Below are 26,334 nucleotides of genomic sequence, written 5' to 3'. Positions count from 1 at the left end.
GTAACATACAAGGGGAAGCCATGACAAGAGCAAAATGTTGCTGTCAATGACAGGTCAAAACACTTGCCAACAAGTCAATGATTTGGTATGTGACACTCTCCTGTCCCTGATGTAGGAGTTGCTGCATATCCCACCCCAGGGCAGCCAGAATCACAACCCTGGGTGACAGGCTGTCCGTAACTAAGAGAACACTATCAAATACCGAAAGGCTGTGACAAAGTGCAAAATAGTTACGCAAAGGATCGGAGGGCCTGGCCAACCATTCTGATTGAGGCAGACAACTTGACACAAAACCGGATAAGCAGCAACAGTAGTTGCAATCTGGGGAACCCGTAATAGTAAACCCTTGCACTGTACGTTGTGCTGCATCTAAGTGGAAACAAAGGAGTTCAATCTGGTCTAAAGTTGGATCCAGTCCCATCAGAAGCTGGGACAGTGCATTGGCATAGGCATGGTGTACACATGGTTGAAAATGTATTTTATAGTTGTAGCGAGACAGAAACAAGACCCAATACTAGAGGCTATGTGCCTCTGTATTGGGCAAAGAAGCAGAAGGATTAAACAATGAAACTAAGGGCTTGTGGTCAGTAATGATATGAAATTCATATCCATACAGAAACACATGAAACTTTGTTAGGACATAGACAATAGAAAGAACATCCTTTTCCACTTTGGAGTGATGTTGCTGAGTGAAGTTGAGTGTTTCTGATATGTAATGTATTGGACATTTGCAACCATCCTCACAGCGATGTGCTAGAGTGGCCTCGAGGCCACACTAAAAGGCATAAATAGCTAAAACCAGCCATCAGTCAGGATGCAAAATAGCCAAACAAGACACAGAATGTAAGTTAGGTTTCAAAAGTGTGAGCCTGTGCTCACAGGCTGGCAGCCGTCAAAAAGCAATGTTCTTGTGGAGCCCCTCATGGAGAGTATTGGCAATGTGGCTGCACCCAGAACAAATTTATGATAGTATGCAATTTTGCCTAAAAATTCTTGGGAGGTATTCGACATTGATAAGGCGAGGCGGAGCTGTGACATGGGCAACATGATGATATAAAGGATTAATGCCTCAAACTTCAAGTACACAATGGATTGCTGAAAAAGTTTGACTGGCTAAGAAGCATTTCAAACCTGCAGTATAGATGACTGCGAACAAGATGCATAAGTTAAGTAAATGCTCCTCGATGGATGCACCCATAACAGCAGTATCATCCAGATAGTTGTTGCACTCTGGAATGGTTATAATCAATTGTTCCAAAAAACGCTGAACCAACAGAACCTGTAAATAGGCTCCAGATACATCAATTTTCAAAAACATTTGTCCCCCCAGTGAGTCTGGCCAATAACTCGTCCTGATAAGGCAAAGGGCAGGTGCCAATTGAGTATGAACTGATACTTTAAAGCTGCCACAGAGGTGAAGCAGACTACTTGCTTTTTTAACAGTCACAAGAGGGGTAGACCAATTACTCAACATAACAGGCTGTACAACCTCCAATGGCATCAATCTGTCCAATTCTGATTTCACTTTATTGCACAAAATCAATGGAATACAACACACATGGAAAAAGTGCGGCTGCACCAGAGGTTTCAGATAATGTGGGCTACGACATTAGTGGACCATATTAACCCACCCAAAAAATAGACGAGAACTCCGAACACAGGGAACCTAACTACTGGTAAGGGACCTAGTCAGAAACAAGGTGCATTGTATCTGAAATAGAAAAACCAAAGGCACAGAAAGCATCCAGGCTGAACAAACTGTTGGCTAGTGGATGGAACTGGTGCTGACAGTTTGTCGAGGAACGAACCACAGATTTATAGATAGTGGGAGCTATAAATTGTCACAAAATGGAAATATGCTGCTTCTCGTAACCCACCCAATGTTGAATAACTGGAGACAACATCTGAGATCCCAAATCCACACAAGTTTGCGAGTTCAGTAAAGTCACACCTGCACCAGTGTCCACTTCTAGTCCAAGCACTTTGCCCATCAACTGCACTTCAATAAACAGTTTTTGTAGTCATAAGCACTGGAAACACATAATTGACATTGATGTCATGTCTACAGGAAGGGGCCAGGAATGACACACGGACACGTAGTAGTAGCAGTAGTAGTAAGTGGTGGTGTTTGGCATGTTTCTGTCCAGTGCAGCATGGAAGGCATGTTTGTATGGTTGTCACATTGCCTTCCCCCAGAGAGTTAACTGATGTCTGACAACTACGAACAGAAGCCACTGCAGTGATGTCACACCAAGCCTCAATCTGATTCACATGCAGCACGAGATACTTCAAATTACTGAGCAATATTTAACACTTCAGCTTAAATATGGATTCTCGCACAGTAGTGTGTACTGATGCGTGTCCTCGTCAAAAGCCAACCGAATGATGGCATCTTTACAGACCATAGAATCAACATCGGAGCCAGGATGAGCAATGGTAACAAAATGACATATGCTACTGCGGCCATGGAGTTTGGGCACCCAAGCCCTGTAGGACTGGAGAGGCTGTTTATGAAAACAGATCAACTCTGCACATTCTGCAATGACATGCATGGGTTTATGGTCATAATTTGACAACAAATTACATATTTTGTTGAACAAAATTGATGTAGATTCCTGGAGTGGAGATAACTGATACACCTGAACAAAAATTTAGAAAGGAACAAAGCCTAATACATGTTCGCATCAGTGACACCAAAAGTGAGGAAGTGTTGCAAAAGTCACTTCTCGTAGACCTCCCACTCTTCAGCCACAACATAGTAAGGGAGATAAGGTGGCAGTAAAAAATGCCAAGAGCCTAGAAGCCTGCATTGTGGCTGACAAGTTTGCGATAGCAACCATAAGAGCCTCCACTGATGGAACAACCAAATAGACTGAGCACATGAAAGTGAACACCATCCTTGTCATCAGTTGCATTGTAATGCAAGACACAAACAACAGTGCAGCTGCAATTAACCAAAGTTTATTCTTCTACATTCAAATGAACAGCAAACTTAGAAGCTGATGCAAATAAACAGTAAGCACACAATCTGAGAACGAGTGCCGGCTGCACACTGCTTGTACAGAGGAGGGTTCTTGTAGACGATGCAAAGGATGTCTTGAGGTTGAGGTTGTTGTGGAGGAGGAGACCAGACTGTGAGGTCATTGGTCTCATCAGATTAGGGAAGGACGGGGGAAGGAAGTCGGCCGTGCCCTTTCAAAGGAACCATTCCGGCATTTACCTGGAGCGATGTAGGGAAATCATGGAAAACCTAAATCAGAATGGCCAGACACGGGATTGAACATTGTCCTCCCGAATGCAAGTCCAGTGTGCTAACCACTGTGCCACCTTGCTCGGTAAGGATGTCTTGCCGTGTGCACTAGTTATGTGGCCTCTGCTGGCTGGCCCATGCAGATGCCGCTGGTGGACTGTTTGGAGTGTAGTGCACTAATGGACTGGTGCTGGGGCACGTATCCAGGCATTATGCACTGGGTTATAGCAAAAAATTAAAATTATTATTGAATGTTAATTACTACAGCAGTCTATGTTGTCAATATGCAGTGTCATACAAAACACTCTTTGGAACACATCAATATGAAGCTGAACACTCAATTTAGAATCTGAATCATTAAGCACCAATGTCCCAGTAGCCATACTGGAAAATCCTGTGTCCTGGAATACACTCTTTCATCAGTGAACTAGACAGACTTTCCTTTCTCTGTCTGTTCAGTTTTACATCTCTTCCCTTCATCCTCTTATCATTTTACCCTAAAATGTTACTCCCTATTTCACTATCTTTTTATTTTTGCATATTTATAAGTTCAATACTTACCTACATTGCCTATCTTTGCATATTCATATTCTACAGTCCTAATATCAGTCCCTCCCAATCTGCTTTTCTGTGCAACTAATGTGTGTGTTTTCCACATACCACATCTTGCTGCTAGGCCTTCACTGAATGCTCTCATTATTGAGTTGCATGTTCCTCAAACTTTACTCTTGAGTGTGTTTTCCAAATAATATTTGTGTAGTTTTATTTCTTTTCATTCTTTTGTCATATGGAAAAAATCCATAATTCAGAAATCTGGTGATTTTTCAGCTCTTTTACTTGTCTATATCTTATGCAGTATGCAACAGTTCTTTATATATATATCGGTTTTGTAATTTGATATACTAAAGCAGGAGTGCTCAATCCTTAAGGGTTTAAGCAAAAAAAGGAACCCCATAGCCACAATTAACACATAAACCACATGAAAGCATATAAAAGGTAATTTTCTCTCTGTCATAAGTTGCAGGCTTACTACTAAATTTTCAAGATATTACATATTTACATCACCATAAATGTTGAAAAAGTTTAGTGAAATACTTGGCTTTGCATATCACTGGCAAGTTTATTATAATCTGGTAAATAATTTGTTAGACACAACCTTACTCAGTCTGAAAGATAAGGATCAGTCAGTTTATTTCACTATGTTCATCACCATTTCACAATGTTCATAGTTGAAAACACTGTTTCACATAGATAAGTTGATCCGAAAAATGATAAAACATATGATGTCTCTTTTGCAATGCTAGGGTGGGTCTTTACACACACTAATTTATAAAGAGTTATCTTCATTTTATTCTGACTTTAAGGAAATGTCATTTTGAAATTTTATTACTTTCTCTTCAAGTTCAGTCTCACTGCAAGAGAAAAGAGTACTCATTTTTCCTGAAATATCTTCCACATCTGCTTTTTGGAAAGGTTGATTTATGAAAGCTAGAACTGATACCACTGCCCTGAAATCTGAAAATCAGTTTAAAAACTGTGTCTTTAGTGCTAACAGGTTGGCCATACACTTCTTTGCAGCTTCGTGATCCAGCGATGCTCATTGATCCAACAGTTTCGACTGTATCTAAAGAAAGTGTTCCACATTGAATTTCTGTATCTGCGCAAACCAGAGGTCAAGTTTTGTAAGAAACACTTTACAGAAGACCTTTGAGTTATGACAATTATGTTTTTCCCTTTAAGTTCTTTGTTTAGCTCATGTAATTCAACTGACATGTCTGTTACAAATGCTAGATCCAACAACTATCTGAACTAAAGCAGTTGTGAGTAGTTTTCCTCTATTTCAGAGACAAAAGAGTTTATAACTGGCAGAAGTTCTCTAAATCTGTTTACAAGCACACCTCTACTCGACCATCAAACTTTGGCTTGCAGACAGCAGACCTCCAAGCTGCTTATCCAATTCTTCTAATAGCACTCTGAATTTTCTTCTCTTTAGTGACTTTGAGTGAACTGTATTCATAATTTTTGTGACAGTACTCATATGTGCCAATTTCAAAATAGGTCCACAAAGCACTTTCTGACACGCAATACAATTATACTTAAAGAAAGACAGGAAAGATCATCATTCACACACAAGGTAATAAACCCTTTGTGTTTGCCTACCATCCAAGGCACTCCATCAGTAGTAACATGTACAAGTTTCTGAATTGGCAAATCATCTTCAGAAATGATTTGAATGCAGTGCAAAACTTTGTCTTGTGTGGAGTGTTTCAAGGTCAAAATTGGAAGCAAGTCTTCTTTTACATGGAAATCTGAAAACATCAATCCTACAAAAATCATAGCTTGAGGTGAATCAACTTAATCTATGGACTTGTCAAACCATAATGAGAAACACATGCAGGATTCCAAACCTATGATCAGCAGACCTTTCATAATTACTGCCATTAAAGGCACTTTTCTTATTATAGTTGATGTGACAGAGGCATGTCTTTGATGGTTGATACTCTGACTTGTTTTTGCATGTGGAAAGAAGGACTCACTAGCTGCCAGAAAGCACTCTTTAACAACTGAGATATCATCAATTGGTTTTGCATGTTTCATCAGTACTTCTGATACACAGAATAATGCTATGTTTGATGAGAGACTTTTTCCTTGAAAAATTAAGCTTATTTTTGTTGTATTGTCGATGGCATTTACTTAAACTTATGGACTGATGTTTTTCGGGTTCATTAACATTTATTTTTATCAGTTATTACTTTTATGTTGTAATTTCATGTAATGACGTGTTCCATGACCTTGGAGATTTGCTCCTCAATTTGGTCCTACGGAACTTGATGGGTAAATAATTAAATAAATTCATACAGGCCTTATAAAAAAATGATTGCTGTGATTGTAATATACCTTTAAGATTAGAGAGTTTCTTCTTCTTCAACTCACTACTAAGAGCTGCTTCTGATTCTTTGTGACTTGTTCTAAACTGGCATACAGTATTTCTCTTTTTAGGTATGGCTAAAGTAGCATTACATAATGAAACATATACACCTATCTTTATGCATAGTAACAAAAAACTATTCTCCCCACTCACAACGGAAGTGGTATGTTTTCCTGTGTTAAGCTACACTCATTTTTCACAAACATGTTACTGTGGAAGAACTATAACATGGCGTGTGGATTCCCTAGTTCTGATCAATAGCACTTGGCGGGAATCAGGAGACTTCACGCTCTAGTGGTTAGGATATGTTCACTGCCAAATGTACAGCATACTATTCACCATAATTGACTGCAATGTTACTTTTGCTGTGGTATGTACTATTGCACTATTTTATTTGCTATTGTTTCAAAAATGAGTGATGAGGCTATTACCTGACATGTCAATACAAACAACAATCTCAGTTTTGATAACACAAAGCTTTTAACTGATCATTACTTCTGTTGTGCACATTGTTGTTTCATGGAAGCTCAAAAACAGCAGTTTGTGTTGCCTACTGGAAGCAGTGTGTGTGTGTGTGTGTGTGTGTGTGTGTGTGTGTGTGTTCCTAAGGGGCCAAACTGCTAAGATCATTGGTCCTTAGAAGTATTGTTGTCACATTTACCTCCTACAAATACAGTGCAAAATGCTTTTGTCAACAAATTGGTGTTTTACCAAAACAGTTCATTTAAACAGAGTGAAATATCGCCTCACAAAGCATGGTGATCAACTAGCTGATCATGATTGATGATTTGAGAATCCCTGTACTAAAGACACACATGAATTTTGAAAATAGGAGTAAAAATAATTGATACAGGTAAGAAATTTTAATAGCATCAACTGTAAATTATGACTTTGTCCTTTAGAAAGAAATATATGTTGTACACTATAAAGCTGGAAAATCTTTGTATTCACAAAAAAAAGAGGCCATCTTACTAGGCACAAATTCGTTGAGGCTTTCATGGGCACTTGTTCACAAATTGCCTGTTGGCTACTGTCTCAGGATCTGCTGTTGATGTTTGTTTAAAAATTATCCTGATGTTTTGGCAACTCTGTCACAGGCATTTTCAGAAGTTCTCCCTCCAACCCATCACCAGCTACAGAGAATGAACCTCTGATAATGCCAGCCACTGTTTCAGCAAAACATCAGCAAAATTATGAAACAAATGACTGAAAATCTGGAGACAGACGTCAAAAGCAACATTTTACTTATTACTATTACATTCAGTCATCCTTACCTGATACTGGCCAAGACAATAGCAGATACTCGCAAGTCGAAGATGACGACGTAAGGCAGCAAGTGAGGTAGGAGGGGGTTCTGGTTGACTTCGAACAAGAGACAGTGCACTTTCAAAATTTCCACTGTAGAGAGCAGCATCCATGAGAAAGCCTTGCAACCACACATCCAATTTCAGGTGCTGTGCTAAACGCGAAAACTCTGTTCAAATGTAAATAGTTCTGTTAGTGATGACATATTCCATTCAGGGAACACTACTACTAATTCAATCACGGAAGAAAGACATGTCTAACTGATGACAACAAAATAGGTTACAAGAACAATGAGTCACTAATTGCATAAAATTTTATAATTGTCTTTGAAGGTTCTAAGTAATGGAAAAAAGAAAAAAAGACTGCTGAGATGCTGAAATATGAATGTTATGTTAGTTAACTTGTTCTCTGTTTGGCCAACACCTTGCGTAAGATCACAATATGACATTTTCTTTATACTTTTACAAAATTAGCTGCAAATATTTTTATTGTTGTTTTTACATAGTTGTATTACAAGCCTGTTTTGGCAGTTGCGTCATTTTCAAGTGTTCCTGATGACATTACATTTACAAAACATTTTATTCTATATCTATGTAAACTATTATGAGACTTTTCTCTTACATGAGGGTGGTTTGAAAAGTTCTCAGAATCACCACGAGAGGGCTGCCCTAGCGCAACAAGTTGTTCATGTGATATTCATTGTACTGTTGCCTGTAAACACGTGGCACGTCAGTGCTCCTGGAAGACAGCTGGGGCGATGACATGATTCTGTTGTTGTTCCACCGTACTGATTTGTGAAAATGGAAAAAAAATCAAGATTCAGGCAGTGATTAAGTACTTCATAAAGAAAGGTATGAAAGCAAAGGACATTCATGCTGATTTCCAGAATACACTGGGGGACTCTGCTCCTTCATATTCAACTGTTGCCAAGTGAACAAATGAATTTAAATTTGGTCAGGAGAGCTTAGATGTTAATCTGTACAATTGTTGGCCAAGATGTGTCACTACTCCAGAAGTCATTGTAAAAGCGCACAAAAGGCTCATGGAGGACTGCCAATTGAAAGTGCGTGAAATTGCTCACGCTTGCCAGATGTCATCTGAAAGGGTATATCACATTTTAAATGAAGAATCAGAGATGACCAATTATCCGCAAGATGGGTGCCGCGGCTCTTGATGCTGGATCAAAAATGCACGAGAATGGACATATTGGAACAATGTTTGACCCATTTTAGGAGAAACAAACAAGATTTTTTCCCCATTTTGTGACTACAGGTGGAACTTGGTTGCACTACTATACACCAGAGAGAAAACAAGAGTCAAAGCAGTGGAAACATGCTGATTCTCTGCCACCTAAGAAAGCAAAGACAATTCGTTCGCTAGGAAAGGTTATGGTATAAGTGTTCTGGGATGTGAAAGGAATTCTGTTCATAGATTATCTCTCCACTGAGCAAACAATTACTGGAGAACACTATGCTAACCTCCTGGACAAATTGCAACAAAAGATATGCAAAAAAAAGTCAGGTTCAGAAAGAAAGAAAGAAAGTCATCTTCCATCAAGACAATACGCACCCGTACACATGTGCCATTGCCATGACAAAATTACAGGAACTATGGTATGAATTGTCCAACACCCATCTTATTCACCTGATATAGCTCTGTCAGACATTCATCTCTTCCCAAAACAGAAAATTTTTCTTGGTGGATGAAGATTCACTTCAAACGGAGAATTGATAGGCAGAGTTAACAACTATTTTGCACACCTGGAGGAAACTCATTTTTGAGATGGGATCAAGGCACTGGAACATTGTTGAACCAAGTGCATTAATCTACAAGGAGATTTCATTGAAAAATAAAAAATGTTTCAGTGATGTAAGTACTTTTTTTCTATTCTGTTCCGAGAACTTTTCAAAGCACCCTCATATTTTTCTTATATCTAGATGGAGTGATGTCCATAAGACATATTGGAACATAATTTCTTTTATTTACAGTGTTGTTAAGATAAGTCATGTCTTCATCTTCTATAGAAATTTCGTGTTACTTTTTGACAGTTGCTAAATGACAAATTGTTCCATTGATGCATAATGTTTACAAGCAAATTATATCAAACACTGGAAATTCTAGTCAGGAATGTAAATACTATAAGAAAAGATAGAGTGCTATTTATCATAAAGATGACATTTGAAGTTGCCGGCAGGCACAATTAAAAGGTGCTAACACACAAGCTTTTGACCACAACTTTTGTCAGAAAAAGAGAAACATACACCACTGATTCACACAAGCAAGCACACCTCATGCACACAACACTGCCAACTTTGACAGCTCCAAACAGCTGGAGTTATTGATCATGTGTATGTGAGGTGTGCTTGCTTGCGTGCATGAATGGTGTGTGTTTGTCTTGTCTTTTATGACAAAGGCTTTGGCCAAAGTGTAAGTATAAGTATCTTTTAATTGTGCCTGTCTGCAACTTAATGTGTCATCTTTACAGTAAGTAGCAGTCTACCTTTCTCTACACCGTTGGAAGTAAATTATATCCTAGGTAGTCAGAGATTTTTTGCCAGTGATAATTTTCCATATGTATTTATTGTGTTGTGTTCACCCCTTTTTCTATATTGTTAATAAAGTCTTCTAGATAATTTTTATGTTTAATGTCACTCAGATATCTGTTTGCATGTGTATAAATTTCTAGTTCTTCGAGAATGTTTATGGTTTGACCTTCTGGTAGCCTTTGCAGAATTTTCAAAGTGTTCACTTTATGATTCTTATTTCTTAAGAGTAGATAAAAACTTGAATAGTTTGATAAGAAAATATACAACTGGAAGATGGAGTAGCAATGGGATATTGTATAGTAGGTTCTATCACAGACATATTTCTCAATGCATAGAGGAAAATATTTTCCCCTCCAATTCTCTATCCTTTAACAAAACTATCTACTACTACCAGTATATAGATGATACATCACTACTAATAAATGGAGACAATAAGGATATACACACTATTTGGCAGCAATTAAGCAATCTGCATCCAAAAATAAAATTTACAATGGAAACAGAAAACAACAAATCCACCAGTTTCTTACACCTAATAATAAGCAATAAATTTGAAATTTATACGAAACCTACAACAGACACCATAATCAATAATAATTTATGCCACCCGATTGGATAAATATGCATACTTTACATCATTGATCAACAGAATTATAAATTCACCAATGGAAGAACAAACAATAAAAAATGAAACCATAACACTACAAAAAGTAGCAAAGAAAAATAATTTTGACCCAGATACAGTACTCAAAAACTATCAAGATCATACTAAACCTAAAACAGACAACATACATACAGAAATAACAAAAACAAGAGATAACAAAACCGACACCAAACTGAGATATACAGGGTGATTATAATTAAAGCGAAACTCTCAAAACATAGAAATAAAAGCACTGGTCAGAATGACGTCAAATTGCAATGGAATATTATTGGAGACGAGAGAAAACGTATGGCAGAAGAAAAAAAAAATAGTGTGATAATTGAACAATATATGGCGCTATTATGTGTCAGAATAAGTAAATGAAAACACCTGCCATGTGTATGACCCACTGAAGTTGGTATAAACACGTTGGGTACACGGTTTTTCCTTTTTTCGTGTTTGCGACGTTCTGCATGACTGTCTCAATGCAGGATCGCACTCTGTGTGTAAAGCCGTATTACAAGAATGATGACTGTGCACATGTTGCTCTGCAGAAATTCTGGACACTGAAGGGTTTGAAAAAAGATGTTGGTCCGATGACTGCCATGGGTCTGGAGAAAATGATTCGGAAATTCGAAAAGACAGGTTCTTTTAGTGTGCAACATGGTAGAAGGAGGAAACGAATTGATTTGACGTCAATGGATGCAGAGACCACAGAAATGCAGAAGGAGATGAGTGGTGTTGTGCAAATGTGTAGAGCATGGAGAATTGCCCAAACATACCTGTGAGCACAGTGCATAAAATCCTACAAAACATCCCTTTATGCTATCCATTCAAAATTACCCATGTGAATGAGTTGCTTCCTGTTGAACTGCCAACAAGAGAGACCTTTGCTTTAGAATTTCTTGCTCACAAGGAAGTGGACAGTGATTGGCCGTGGAAGATTTTGTGGACAGACGAATCCCACTTCCGTCTGACAGGATATATCAATACACAGAATTGTCGAATATGGGCAATGGAAAATCCACATGCAAGTCATCCTAAAAAGGTCACTGTGTGGTGTGGGTTTATGGCATCATTTATCACAGGGCCATATTTTTTCGAAGAGACAGGTGCTTCCAGTCCTGTTACCTGTACTGTCACTGGCAAGTGCTATGAGTGTCTTTTGTGCAAAAATGTCATTCCAGCTCTCCAACAGCCATGGATGTGTGGATGGGATCATTTTTGTGCAAGATGGCGCACCTCCGCACATTGCAAATCTGGTTAAGCAGCTGCTGAAGCGCCATTTCATAAATTCTAGAATCATCAGATGCCATTTCACTAAAACTTGGCCATCCCGATCAGCTGATCTTAATCTGTGTGACTTCTGACTTTGGGGCTATCTGAAAGACGTTGTGTTCAGTTTTCCAACTGCAAACTTAGCTGCATTGAAGGCACACATTGCACAACACATTCTGAAAGTGACCCCAGAAACACTTTGATCTCTTGTGGAACATTCTGTTTCTCAATTTCAAATTGTTGCAGAAAACAGTGGACAGCATACTGAACATGTTTTGCACCAGTCACACGGAAATTAATAATCCGGTTTTATTTTGATTGACATTTTTTATGAGGTTTTCGACCTCAGGACAGTTAAAAACTGATTTTTCCCATCTGATGTGATATGGCCTTGCTGTGGTGGATGGGCTTATGTAACTAACAGTATCACACTAGTACACCCACACACACTGAGTAGCACAGTTTGTTTAATGTCAAACGTACACCTTAAGTTGTTGTATGATTCATTTTCCTTTTGTAGTAGACCACTATTAAATTATGATGCTTACAGCGCCATCTATTAGTACCTTGTGTAACTATTTATTTTTCCTATGCCGTACGTTTTCCCCCTTTTCCGATAATATTCCGTTGCAATATGATGTCATGCTGGCCTGTGGTGTTATTTCTACAGTGGTTTGAAAGTTTAACTTTAACTATAATCACCCAGTATATAGCAACAACATCTATAGGCAACATATCACACAAAATGAACAAATTGTTAAAGAATACAAAAATACAATTAGCATTTTGGACTAACGATAACTTACAAACAAAGCTGAGATCCGAAAAAAAGAAATGACCTTATCTTTTCTAATCCAGGTGCATACAAAATTTCCTGTGGTGACTGCAATAGTTTTTACATTGGACAAACAGGATGAAGCTCTAGTATAAGATCTAAAGAACACACGAGAGACTGTGAAAGAGACCAATCAAGTTTTTACCAACACTTAAGAAACTAATAACAACTGTGTGTACATGGCAATCAAATGTGTAGCAAATTGTCTAGTCATGTCCCCAGTATGCCAATGAAATTATTTAACACGAAACTGCACTGGTTTGTGGTAGATGGCCAATTTTATTCCTTATAAGAATTTTTAAAACTGTCAAATATTAGCACAACAATGTAAATACATATTTTGGTAAAATTAATATGTTCCATGCACTGACAATGTATATTACATGTAATGATGCTGAATGATTAACAAAGAATCTGAGAATACGCCAGTAAACACCAAATTCTTTCAAGAATTTAACTTCAATTTATAAAACAGCTTCAAACATCTGATTGCTTTAAGAATAAGTTAAAGTGTCACAAATATTTGGCGTTCTTTTTCCTCCCCCCAGTATACCCATTGTGGATGATGAACTGTGACTTGATTTAAATTGGCGATTTATCTGGTAATAAATATGCAACCAGTCACTTTTTAGTTTTTTGATATGATTTATTCAACCATAAACATGTTTTCAACCCACTGCAGGCTCAACCTTACGCTGTGGACCAAGTGTAGCACTGCATCTAGCTACTTTATGGGTTCCTCTTCATAATGATATATGTATGATGTCAGTACAATGTTTGATTCTTGTGCAATAAATAACTGAAAGTGTTCCCAGACTTTATGCACACCCTGTATAAGTAGTATGAGTAGATTATGACAGCATTTTAAATTTTTACGTTTGGCCAAAAATTATGTGAAATACTGAAAATCAAATTTTTGTTGCACCTGGGAGCCATTTGGCAATTTGCAGCTGGCCCTGTTAACCATGAACCATGAACTGGGATAGCCGTGTAGTAATATACACCACCCAGCCAGATTAATGTGACCATCACTTATGTTTGACATCAACATGCAATAAGCACTCATGGATGGCAGGTGGAAAAACATGCAGCGGAAAGTTTATAAAGCATGTTGGGGGCACACAGTAAATAGTGCAGTTGAAGCCTTAATGCAGAAACGGACCAATTTATCTGACGTCCAAAACGGTATGATCAGGGACTTTTGGGCCAAGGGCTGAAGCATTTTGAAAACGGCTAATTTTGTAAACTGTTTGCACACCGCCATGGTTAAAGTATACTGTGCATGGTAAAATGGTGTTATCCCAAATCGGTGCCCACACAACTGTGGCGCAAAATGGGCCATAGGTGAAAATGGTGAAAAGTGACTTTGGAGATGTGTGTGGGCGAAAAGACATGCAAATGTTGAGCAACTGACTGCCCAGATGAACCAAGAGTCTACCAAAAGTATTTCGCCAATGACCATTCAGCTAACATAGCTGTGTATGGGCTACCACTGCAGGTGCCTGGTTAGTGCAACCATGCCGACTGCTGTTCATCGGTGACAAATGTTGGAATTTGCATGCCAATACGGCAACTGGATGTCCACTGAGTAGTGACAGGTGGCCTTTTCAGATTGATCATGTTTTATGCTCCATTGGACAAATGGCCATTGGTGTACACTACATGACACACCCAAAAGCAAACACTCTGCAACAATTGTCGAAAGGGTCCAGGTCAGAGGACGGAGCATTATGGTCCAGGGAATGTTTTCATGGCATGGAAGACACAATGGATCAACACAAGTATGCATCTATCATTGGGGACCTACATGCCATTTGCTTTTCCTCAGAATGACAGCATCTACCAGCAGGACAACACAATGTGTCAAACAGCTCACAGTGTAAGTGTGTGGTTCAAAGAGCACCAGGATGAGTTACCAAACTTCCTGCATTTAAAACCAATCAAGAATATGTGGGATTACCTCAATCGAGCTGTTCGCACCATGGATCCCCCCCCTGTGAGAAACCTAAGTGCAGCTGGCCACAGCACTGGAGTTGGTATGGCTCTATATCTGCATCGGTACTCGCTAGAACCTCACTGACTCTCTTCCTGCACATCTCACAGTTGTCTGTGCTGCAAAATGCAGTTATTCAGGCTTTTGACAGTGTGTCACACTAATGTTGCAGGACAATTTAGTTTGCAGTAGCCATATGACAACACTAGAAGTTGAAATCAGGAATGAAATCAGGTAGTAATATACTTCAAAGTAATAATTTATAATTTAGCACACATTTTTAAAGTTTGAAATAAACTTACAGGAATAACTGAAGCAATTTTCATTATGGACAACTATCAACCTGGTCTTAAAAGAAAGATAAATATTTTACATTTGATATAGAGAATGCATATGAATATATAAAGTCACAGTTGCGATCAGAAAGTGGAAAGTACACTTTAATTCATCTTCGACATTTTCTTTTCTCCAATCAGATTGTGCACTACTAACATGCAACCAAAGTTGCATACATTGAAAGTGGTGTGTAAAATTGACAAAAGCACAGATACAACTGCAAAGCAGAGCACTTTATACAACAAAAAGCACAAACTCACCCCTCTCCAGACTTTCTGTACTGTAAAGTAATTCCCAGCATCGCACAGCCATAAGGAAACTATGTACAACAGGCGATGATGTCAGTGCTGCGCCTACAGTAGCTGCCGTCAAATTCCCGACAGCACGTGGTGGGCCTGTCAGTATAGGTGCTGCGGCCTCATCAGAAGCTTCCAGCTTCCGACGCTTTGCTTTAGTTTCTCCACTGTCATCACTGGATGACGATGCTGTAAGTGGTGTGAAAGCCTCCAACAAAACTAATGACTGTTCTCCACCACCTGTAGGGTAATATAATTTATTGTATTAAAGGATGACTTGGCCAGGTTATTACATGAAAGGTAATACCTCTGTTGTGTCATGTAATACCAATTATTTTTAACAAAGCTATATGAAGAATGTACATCAGGTATGAACAAGGAACGTATTATTTTCTAATATGCTGATCTTAAAATTAACACGATGTACTGGTATTTCTATGCTATCTTCACCTGTTGGATTTTATATTAATCTTCTGTTCTGCACATACGTACAGCAGACGCACCCTCTCTTCCATCACCTGCTTACTGTAGGTTGACAGAACTGTAGTGTCTACTATGTAATTATAGGGAGCACAAATTGTGGCACTGTGATTAAAAACTGAAGAGCTACATACCTATGTTATTAAGATCAGTTTGTTCCAGACCTCTGAAATCTCCTTTTTATTTATACGAATTACCAAACTATCAGTTTAATAAGTCATGGCTGCAAAATACTAACGTGAATTCTTTACAGACGAATGGAGAAACTAGTAGAAGCCGATCTCGGGGAAGATCAGTTTGGATTCCGTAGAAAGGTTGGAACACGTGAGGCAATACTAACCCTACGACTTATCTTAGAAGCTAATTTAAGGAAAGGCAAACGTACGTTTCTAGCATTTGTAGACTTAGAGAAAGCTGTTGACAATGTTGACTGGAATACTCTCTTTCAAATTCTCAAAGTGGTAGGAGTAAAATACAGGGAGTGAAAGGCTATTTACAATTTGTACAGAAACCAGATGGCAGTTATAAGAGTTGAGGGACATCAAAGGGAAGCAGTGGTTGGGAAGGGAGTGAGACAGGGTTGTAGCCTCTCCCCGATGTTAATTCAATCTGTATATTGCGCAAGCAGTGAAGGAAACAAAAGAAAAAATCGGAGTAGGTATTAAAATCCATGGAGAAGAAATAAAAACTTTGAGGTTCGCCAATGAAATTGTAATTCTGTCAGAGACAGCAAAGGGCCTGGAGTAGCAGCTGAATGGAATGGATAGTGTCTTGAAAGGAGGATATAAGATGAACATCAACAAAAGCAAAACCAGGATAATGGAATGTAGTCGAATTAAGTCGGGTGACGCTAAGGGAATTAGATTAGGAAATGAGACACTTAAAGTAGTAAAGGAGTTTTGCTGTTTGGGGAGCAAAATAACTGATGATGGTCGAAGTAGAGAGGATATAAAATGTAGACGGGCAATGGCAAGGAAAGCGTTTCTGAAGAAGAGAAATTTGTTAACATTGAGTATAGATTTAAGTGTCAGGAAGCCGTTTCTGAAAGTATTTGTATGGAGTGTAGACATGTATGGAAGTGAAACATGGACGATAAATAGATTGGACAAGAAGAGAATAAAAGCTTTTGAAATGTGGTGCCAAAGAAGAGTGCTGAAGATAAGATGGGTAGATCACATAACTAATGAGGAGGTATTGAACAGAATTGGGGAGAAGAGGAGTTTGTGGCGCAACTTGACTAGAAGAAGGGATCGGTTGGTAGGACATGTTCTGAGACATTGAGGGATCACCAATTTAGTATTGGAGGGCAGCGTGGAAGGTAAAAATCATAGAGGGCAACCAAGAGATGAATACACTAAGCAGATTCAGAAGGATGTAGGTTGCAGTAGGTACTGGGAGATGAAGAAGCTTGCACAGGATAGAGTAGCATGGAGAGCTGCATCAAACCAGTCTCAGGACTGAAGACAACAACAACAAAGTTAATATGACCAGTTCACTCTGAAATCCACTTTTTTTATTGATATAATGGTTGTACTGGAGGCTAAGCAGCTTCTCTGAAGAAACTAGCACAGTTTTTGGAAATGACAGTAACGAGGAACCCAGAATGCTTTCTTATTTCACAAGATCCTGAAGGCTACAAATATTACACAGTTGACTTCAGTGTTTGTTAAAGTTAAAAGGCTGTCACACATTTCCAAATTATCATTCTTTATAAGTATTTACAGAATTTATGACTAGATATGCCTCAGATTAAGGATTTCTTATTTTGTACAGTAACATTTGCTGTTGTAACCAGTCATATTTGGACTCACTGTAACCCACTATAATATGATAGCATTAGATAAGTAACATTCATTTTTAAAAAAATCAAAAGAAAGAATTAATAATTTTTTAATAGCTAACAACAACTCATTTTTCTATGCAGTCTTGATATAAATTCAAACATCTGTCACACAATTCAGTGGATTTTTGTATTATTAAAGTGTCCTCTCCCACCAACTAGTCAAGAAATACAGTAACTATTTTCTCTGAGTCATCATCATTCTGAAAACATTTTCTTCTAAAGAACTACTTCAATTTTAAAAAAGATAGTTTATCAGAGGAGAACAAATCCAGACTGGAGAGTAAGTAGCCACATCAACTTAAAAATTTGTCAATGAATTTTGTGCTTGAGTTGTTACAGAGGAGGCTAAGGGAAGTTGCCAGAAGACATAGGAACCAATTTTGAATGGCTCATTGCTATTTCCTTACAATTTTCTTTTTCAAATCATGTTATAAGAAATCACCAGTAGCACACTGCATCAAAGTCTTCCATTGTTTCAAAAATCTAAATAAGTTAAAAGTGGCATCCTTTTCATATTCATTTCCAATTCAAGGAAAACTGACATTATAAAATATTTCAGGTTGTCAAATAGCTCACAATAATTGCAGGACTAATGGTACATGAAATATGTGTGACTCAATCACTTATGGCATCAAGTGTAGCATACAAACATTCTTCAAAACTCGTCAACTGAACCCTGGACACCTAGAGAGCCATTTAAAAAAGGCCTTGAAGACAAGAAGCCAATACAATGAGTGCAGAAGAGATGGATTTATCATTTTAAAAATAATCTTGCAGAGTGATTTATTTATTCATTCATTGGATTTCACAGATCCCATCAAAAAGGAGAACCTCCAGGGATGTGGAACAAATGTAGGTATACATTCACATAATATAAATACATCACAGAAACAAAAATATGAATTTACAGCAAATTACACCTACAGAACTTACTGGTGTATAACATTCACTCACTGCAATCTGGGAACTAGAGCAAGTTCAAGGAGGAGGATGAGAAGAAGAAGAAGAAGAAGAAGAAGAAGAAGAAGACTGGTGTTCTGTTACTTCTCTGATCTGGAGTTGAAATTTCAACACCTTAGCCAAGCAAATGACTTATCCCCATAAGCTATTTTGATTCCATACCAAAAATCTCTGAGACCTTAATAACCCAATCCCTGCCACCCCATCGTTGAAGTGTTTCGAAGAGGCACTGCATGAAGAGAGCTGCGTGTCACCAAAAACAACTCGATGAGACAAGCTGACTATTGAAGCTGTTTGCAGAGTACACATTTGTTCTTAAGAATTAGAATATGGTGACAATATCAATCAATGTTTCTTTTACATGTACTACTTTTTCTACACAGTCTCAATCATATTCTACAGCCTTAGCCAGAGACGTTTAAGAGCAAGTATTCTGTGTTGGTTAGAGCTCTTGTCCTGTGTTCATAGCTGGTTCGCCATGCATGACTTATACTGTCATCGTCTTCAAAGTGTGTCCCACATAAAGACTCCTATGATGGATGGAAGTCTTAGGGTGCCAGGGTTGGAATATAGGGTTGGGGAGATAATGATGTCCATCTAATTTACTGATTTGTTTCCAGGTTCTGAGACTTGAGTGTTTGTGTGCATTTTTGCGCTAGAGCATGATTTCTTTTGGACTCTTTTCAGACTGAACACCTCAGAAACAGTCCAGACTCTGAATTAACAGTTGACCCTTCAGGCAACACATTCATGAGAATGACACCATCACTATCACAAAAGACTGTCATTGTGATTTTGCCAGCAGAAGAAGCTGCCTTGAATTTCTTCTTTTTGGTTATCTCTGATAGTGTCATTCCAATGACATCGTTTTTGGGTCAAAACGATGCACCTAGGTTTTGTCACTTGTAATGATTCATGACGGAAAGGCCTCTCCACTGACCTGAAACTACAATAACAGGTTTTCTTTGAATTTTGTGGCTTACTGTGGTAATTCAAAGACCCCCTCTTGAGCATATCTTTGAATATTCAAGAATCCCAATCACTGTACATGCACTTCCAATGATCGCCAATAAATGTAGAGTCAACTGTCTAGTCATGGTGCACAGGTATGCATGAATAATGACTCCCTGCAATTCATAATGTTGGGAGCAGTGATGATGATGATGATTGGTTTAAAGGGACTAAATATTTTGTTTATCAGTTCTTCTTTTCACTGTAAATTCACATAAAATGATGTGAAACACAATAACTATCAGCTCTAGGGTCTGCGACCTAGTCATCACAGTTGAAAATTTGCCTGACAGTAGCTCAGGTCAGATGGTTAAAAGTGAGATAAAACCCAAGCAGCTAAAACTGTAGCTGCGCACTGAAAATTATACCAAGAAGGCTCATCCTAGTCAGTAAGATGAAAATGAGGTAGGAAAAAGAAGATTGTTTGGATTTGAGAGCTAATTAGCTGAAACAATTACATAAATAAAACATATACATAAACATTTGAAAACATATGACAGTGCAGAGAGAGAAAGTAGCTTGAGGCCAAGAGGGACGCATGCCACAGTGAGTGGTACCCCCCACTTCCATACGGTGATGGTCGCCTGCTGGCTGAAAAATGGGGGAGGAGGGGGGGCTGGAAGTTCAACACTGACCACTTTAAATGATGAAGCCAACAGGTGCATATTTGCATTTCTCAGTTCTTTACTTTCACTGTTCACAAACCCACAATAATATATAGTTATATGAACAGCTACCTACTGGCAACTTCCTCAGGGGACACTGCCTTAACGTAGCACTGTCCGTGCGGGCGAGAAGGTTTGTGTGCTCTGGATCCGGAGGGCTATTCTGGCGGTAGTGTAGCTACCACAAGAGTCACCAATGCTGGACAGGCCAAAGGGGAGGAGCCAGACGAAGTGTGTCCCACAACAAACTATCAAGCTTGTTTCCTGTCCTATCCTATCCCAAGCCTATCCTTGTTCCTTGTCATTTTCAATTCCCTACAACATAGGGCAGGGAGGCCTCTAGAGATGTGGTGAAGCCAGTCTCCCTAAGAGAGTAAACCCAATACAAGTCCAGGTTCTCCAGGTTGGGGATTGATCATGGGCCTAACAACCCCATATCGGAAAAAAAACTCACTGTTCAGCAACCAGTTCACAGAGGGAACCAGACTGCCTCAAAGTTACAATAACCAAGGCATGTCAAAAGACAACAATTTTGGTATATCGGAACATGGAATGTAAGAAGTATCTATCAGGCGGGAGCCAGAAGGAAGCTTGAGGAGGAATTATCATGGTACCAAATTGAAGTTGCAGCATTGCAAGAGATAAGATGGAAACAAACAGAATGGTTGATCTCCAGCATTATACCTCGATCAATAGCGGGGAAGAAGAAAATGGATTGGGAATAGGTTTTATGGTAAAGAAGTCCATCAGTAATGCCATGGTGGAATATGAAACAATAAAGCCCAGATTATGTCAATTGAGGCCAAAGGGAAAATTCTCCAACTTGTCGCTGATTATTGTGCATGCCCAATGGAAAATGCAGCTGAAGAAGAGAAAGAAGAATTTTATGAGAAATTGGAGCAAGCATATGATAAGCTGCCAAAGTATGATGTCAAAATTATACTGGGGGATTGTAATGCCAATGCCAAAGTAGGTAAAGAGAAAGAGAATCAACTGGTGGCAGGTCTTGATAGTAAAAACCTGGAATCAAATAACAATGTATGGAAACTGATTGAATTTGCTTTTAGCCAAGGACTAGTGATTAAAAGCACGTGTTTCCCAAGCAAAGACATTCTAAAGGAGACTTGGATATCACCAAATGAGTTGACAAGAAATCGAATAGATCATGTACTGACAGATGGACGGCATGCCACAAGTATTTTGGATGTGATTAGCTGCCGAGGAGTGGATACTGACTGATACCATATTTTGGTAAGAATCAAAACCTTAGAAAGGATTGCAATTAAATCCAGAAGGGATGGGTTGGAGAAAAGTAAGCTCTACAATGTGGAGATGCTCAAATATCAGAAGAAAAAGGAAGAGTATAGGAACAAAGTGCAAGAGAAGTTGTAAAAGATCAGCGGCTTGGAGTGAAAGGATATCAACGTACTATGGGAGGAAACTAAGACAGCTTTAAATACAACAGCTCAAGAGGCACTTGGAGAAAGAGGAGAACAGAAAAGAAATGGATGGTTTGATGGGGAGATGTCAAAGGCACTAGGTGATAGAAACAAGCTCGACACAGAATGTTACAGAGACCTACGTGAAATAATGTGGCTATGTTTAAAGAGAAGAGAAGGGTAGCGAAGAATTTAGGGTATGAAATACAGAAGAACTTTGAAAATAAGCAAGGGAGGAAATTCTTTTATGGGGTGGGACAAATAAAGAGAGGATATCAGCCAAGGGTGGACATGCTCAAAGATGAGACGGGCAGTTTGATAGTTGGAAAGGAAAAAATAACAGAAACATGGGCATAACATTTTGAAATGTTACTGTCAAACAGACACATCATAAGTAAGGAAAGAAATGGAGGGGCTAGAGAAGAAACTGAAGAAGAACAAGAGGTGGATGGAGATGATGATGCAGTGGACACAGAACCACCATCGATACAAGAGCTAAGAGTAATTATAAAGCAACTTGGGAATAACAAAGCTCCTGGACACGAACTGGTAAAACACAGAGGTGACATATTAGTACGGAGGATACATAAAATAATTACAATGGCCTGGGAAACAGAGAAAATGCCAGAGGACTGGACATCAGCAACCATCTGCCCTACACATAAGAAAGGGTCACACATGCAGTGTAAGAACCCTACCGAGGAATATCTCTGCTTAATATCTTCTACAAAATCATTTCTACGGCTATAACAAGGAGAGTAAGTAGTAGAACAGAAAAGATTCTAGGTGAGTATCAGGCAGGCTTTAGAGCACTATATACCATGCTCAAAAGTAAGAACCTAAGTAGGAAACTAAAGCTGACACTGTACAAAACAGTGATCAAACCAGTTCTTATGTACAGCAGTGAGGCATGGATACTGATGGAGGACTTGGAGAAGAAACTAAATATATGTGAAAGGAAAAGTGCTGAGGAAGATTTTTGGTCCTGTAAAAGAAGAGGTATGGAGAATTAGAACTAATGACGAAATAAGGGCTCTATACAAATAACCTGATTTGGTAACCTCAATCAATGTGAGAAGGCTAAGATGGTTAGGACATGTTCAGCATATGACAGAAGAAAGGCCCCCAAAGAAGAAGATGATGATGGGACATCCTGGTGGTAGAAGAAGGAGAGGAAGACCGTGTGTGAAATGGGTGAAAGATGTGGAAGCTGACCTGAGAGAAGTGGGAGTGAGGAGGAGGTGCAGGTGTGCTGAAGACTGGGACAACTGTAAATCTGTGATTGAGGAGGCCAAGGTCCTCAGAGGAATGTAGTGTCATGGAGTCAGTCAGTCACCTATTGGCAACTTTCGATAAGCCCCATTAATAGTTTGCATGCACACGTCAGCATACTGCTACAATAGTTTACTGCTGGATATCTACGAGCAGTAAAAACCTAACCACACAGTTCACAGTCTCTCAGAATACTATGGTGTGTATTGAACAGATACTGTCATTGTTTTAACACATGGCCTATTTGTGTTACACTTATTTCACAGTTAAGTTGATGCATTGTTGTTGACCTAACCATTATGTGTTCCTCGTCTGAAACTCGGCCATGGACTGACTGTCTTGGGATTAAAAATCAAGTCCTTATATATACTCAAAAAAATAGGCACTGAAACTATACATTGTTCAATGTTTAATTTACAGAAATTACAATTAAAACATAAATCATTAAGTTAAATGAATACATCAAAAACTTCCTTATTTTTAGCAGTTTCTTCTACTACAAGAGATAAGCTGAATTATTTGTTTAAATCATGAAATTAACAGATATAGTTACGCACACAATACTTTTGCCAAAACTGGTAATTACTTTGGAATTAATTAAGGGCTGGCTTTGTTAACACATTTTTAATAGAGCCAAACAGATCCTTTAAGAATACTATTAGTTGTTCCTCCAAATGTTTATAATTAGTACAGAATTTATATTTGTTTATAAGTCAACAATAGAATTTAAATTACAAAACAATTACTGACTTCACCCTATAACAAAAGTATTAAAATAAATTAAAAAATCAATTACATACATAAAATGAAGCACAAAATTAGATCTGGTGTTATATTCTTTGAAACTGAAGGCCAACCCTTCTCTTTTATGAAACTGCAGACTATACTCACATATGTTAATGGTAATTACTCCAAAATGAAAAAAATGAATCTAAGGAGGCAGATGGCAAAACAAGAGGGGAAGTAAAAATATCCCAGCTTGCTTCATCACAACGCCATACATATAATGTTTAGATGAACTGAATTATGTTGTGAAATTCACTTTCCCTCACAAGTGAATCACTTTTTTACCTGCTATCCCATCATCTGCAAACATCTGGAATAGAGAGATGGCTCATCTCAGATCAGTCAGCAGAGCACACATCGTGAGAACAAGGGCTATCATGAAATGACTATCTCAGCTGGATTGGAGGAGAGTCCTCTTGATATAGAAGAAACTCATGTGTAAGTCTGGCATGGCCAATACACAGTTGGCACAATACGATGTCATCTTTCTGAAAGGCTCAGAGAGAGGTATACCATGTCTTGTTGGCCACTTGGATTGTCCTCGACTTCACGAGAATCACAACTCTGCTATTCCATATTCTAGATTTTAAAAATTTTATTTCACAGTTGCAGTCTGAGGTCTCTGCCCAGTACCCTGAGTTCGAGTTTGACTGTAGTTGCTTCCTTAGACAATTTGTCAGAAAGTTGATTTCCCCGAATACCCAAGTGGGTCAGTAGACAGATGAATGTTACATTGATTCTGGAGCTGTGAACATCAACTAATAGGTCTTGGATGTTAGTGACCAAACGTTTTGTGGGGTAGCAATGAGATATGCCTTCTTTTAAGCAGCCCATGGAGTCACTACAAACCAGGAAGTCCTTTGTTGCAGAATTGTGAGCAACTCTGCCGTGTACACACTGCATGCACTTGATACAGAATACTTGTCATACCCCTTATGTGTGCAAAAGCATAACCAACCATATTGTGTACATGTTTACTAAATTGGTGTAGCCAAGGAGAACTAAACAGAATAACAGTCTTGAGAACGGTGGGCCGGTATTTTTCTTTGGATGGCACAATAGGCCCACCCTCATTAAAGGACTGAGTATACACCACATGGGAGTTGAGGGAGGTGGAGGGGCATGTCAGGAGGGAACCCTATGTATACAAACAAGGGGTAGCTGAAGGTCCTTGCATAAAGCATCCAATCGTATTCCAGCTGGTCTATTCATTATTCATTTTTGGGCGAGACAGCAACAGTCTGAACTATTGGCTGTGAAATAAGAGTTGAATAACAGAGGTGGGTAGGCATCTGAGAGATTGTGACCACATAGTTCACCATGAGTTGATGGCACCTGACCTTCAGTGGTGGGACACTAGCTTCCACCAGGAAGCTGTGTCAGACCTCAAATAAGAAGGCGCTAGTTGCCAACCAAACATTACTTTATGGACACGGTCTAACATGCGCAGTACTGATGGTGCTGCTGACCTTTGTGTTTTACGCCGTTGTTGCTAAGGTGTTCAAGCAATTGATTGTGGACTTTTGTCGCATCCACGGGCTGTGTGTTGATACTCTACTAAAGTGCTGCAGAGCTCCCATTCACTAAATGGAGCACTGTATGAGTCCAGGCAAGGCCTCATGTACGAGTGGATAAGTAGTTTCATTCTGCCAGGCATTTCTGTATTGGGAAATTAGTAGGATGTTAGTTGCTGCACGCGGATGTTTTGGCAAAGGGTACCATGAAACATTCAATCATGACTGGGATCAATACAGACGTCACCACTGTGGGTGATGCCAGGAACTACTGTGGGTGTTGTGTGGACCAAAATGCAATGATCATAGATTATTCACACTGTTCTCAATGCAGTTACTTTCTTTCTTTCTTTTTTATTAAAATCTGTGCCTTCATTTGAAGTTTCTTGAGTCTATTAAATGTTTCGTAACAGAATGGTGTTTGTTCACTGAAGCATCCTTTGATGATCTCTAATACTTACGACTATTCCTTCAGGCTGTCACAACACAGGCATGTGGTGAGGAGGTCCTGAAGAACAGGGCATTGTTGCTTTTGCAGTGTGTATAACTGTGTCAATATGTACCATTTATTCAAAATATCCTTCCCTCAACTGGTCTCAAAATTTGCTTTGGAGATGACAGCTTGACTTTCTGAGGTGACCAGTGTGGTGTGTATACCGGTGGTCAGTGGTTTGAGAACGAGTGTGTGACAGGACACTGGTCACTGTTACGCACATCACCATGGAGAAGCTACTGCATCAAGTGTGAAGTGCTCGAGCTGCAGACTGTAATATCTATGGCTGAATGTGTTTAATGGGCTATACTGACATGTGTTGCAGGTTCAATGGGGACACTGAAGTCCCCCAGTAGGAGGAAGCATAGAGGCAGCTGTTCCACTAGCACCATCAGCTTGTGGTAAGGTATATATCTGTCTTGGAGTGGATAGATATTACCTATTGTTACTGTAACTGATA

At 38.9% G+C, this 26,334-nt stretch overlaps 1 protein-coding gene across 2 annotated transcripts in view; it reads right to left on the bottom strand.

The window, feature by feature from the left end:
- LOC126284579 (integrator complex subunit 10) overlaps positions 1–26,334 on the bottom strand; it is a 106,850-nt gene that overhangs the window by 23,249 nt on the left and 57,267 nt on the right. For both annotated transcript variants that reach the window (XM_049983600.1, XM_049983601.1), the window contains exons 9-10: positions 15,376–15,651; positions 7,454–7,653 (exon numbers count right to left, since the gene is read on the bottom strand). In XM_049983600.1, coding sequence (XP_049839557.1) covers positions 7,454–7,653; positions 15,376–15,651 — 476 coding nt within the window. The remainder of the gene's footprint in view (positions 1–7,453; positions 7,654–15,375; positions 15,652–26,334) is intronic.

This window comes from Schistocerca gregaria, chromosome 8 (assembly GCF_023897955.1).
Source record: "Schistocerca gregaria isolate iqSchGreg1 chromosome 8, iqSchGreg1.2, whole genome shotgun sequence".
Lineage (NCBI taxonomy): Eukaryota > Metazoa > Arthropoda > Insecta > Orthoptera > Acrididae > Schistocerca > Schistocerca gregaria.
This window is presented reverse-complemented; position numbering and strand designations above follow the sequence as displayed.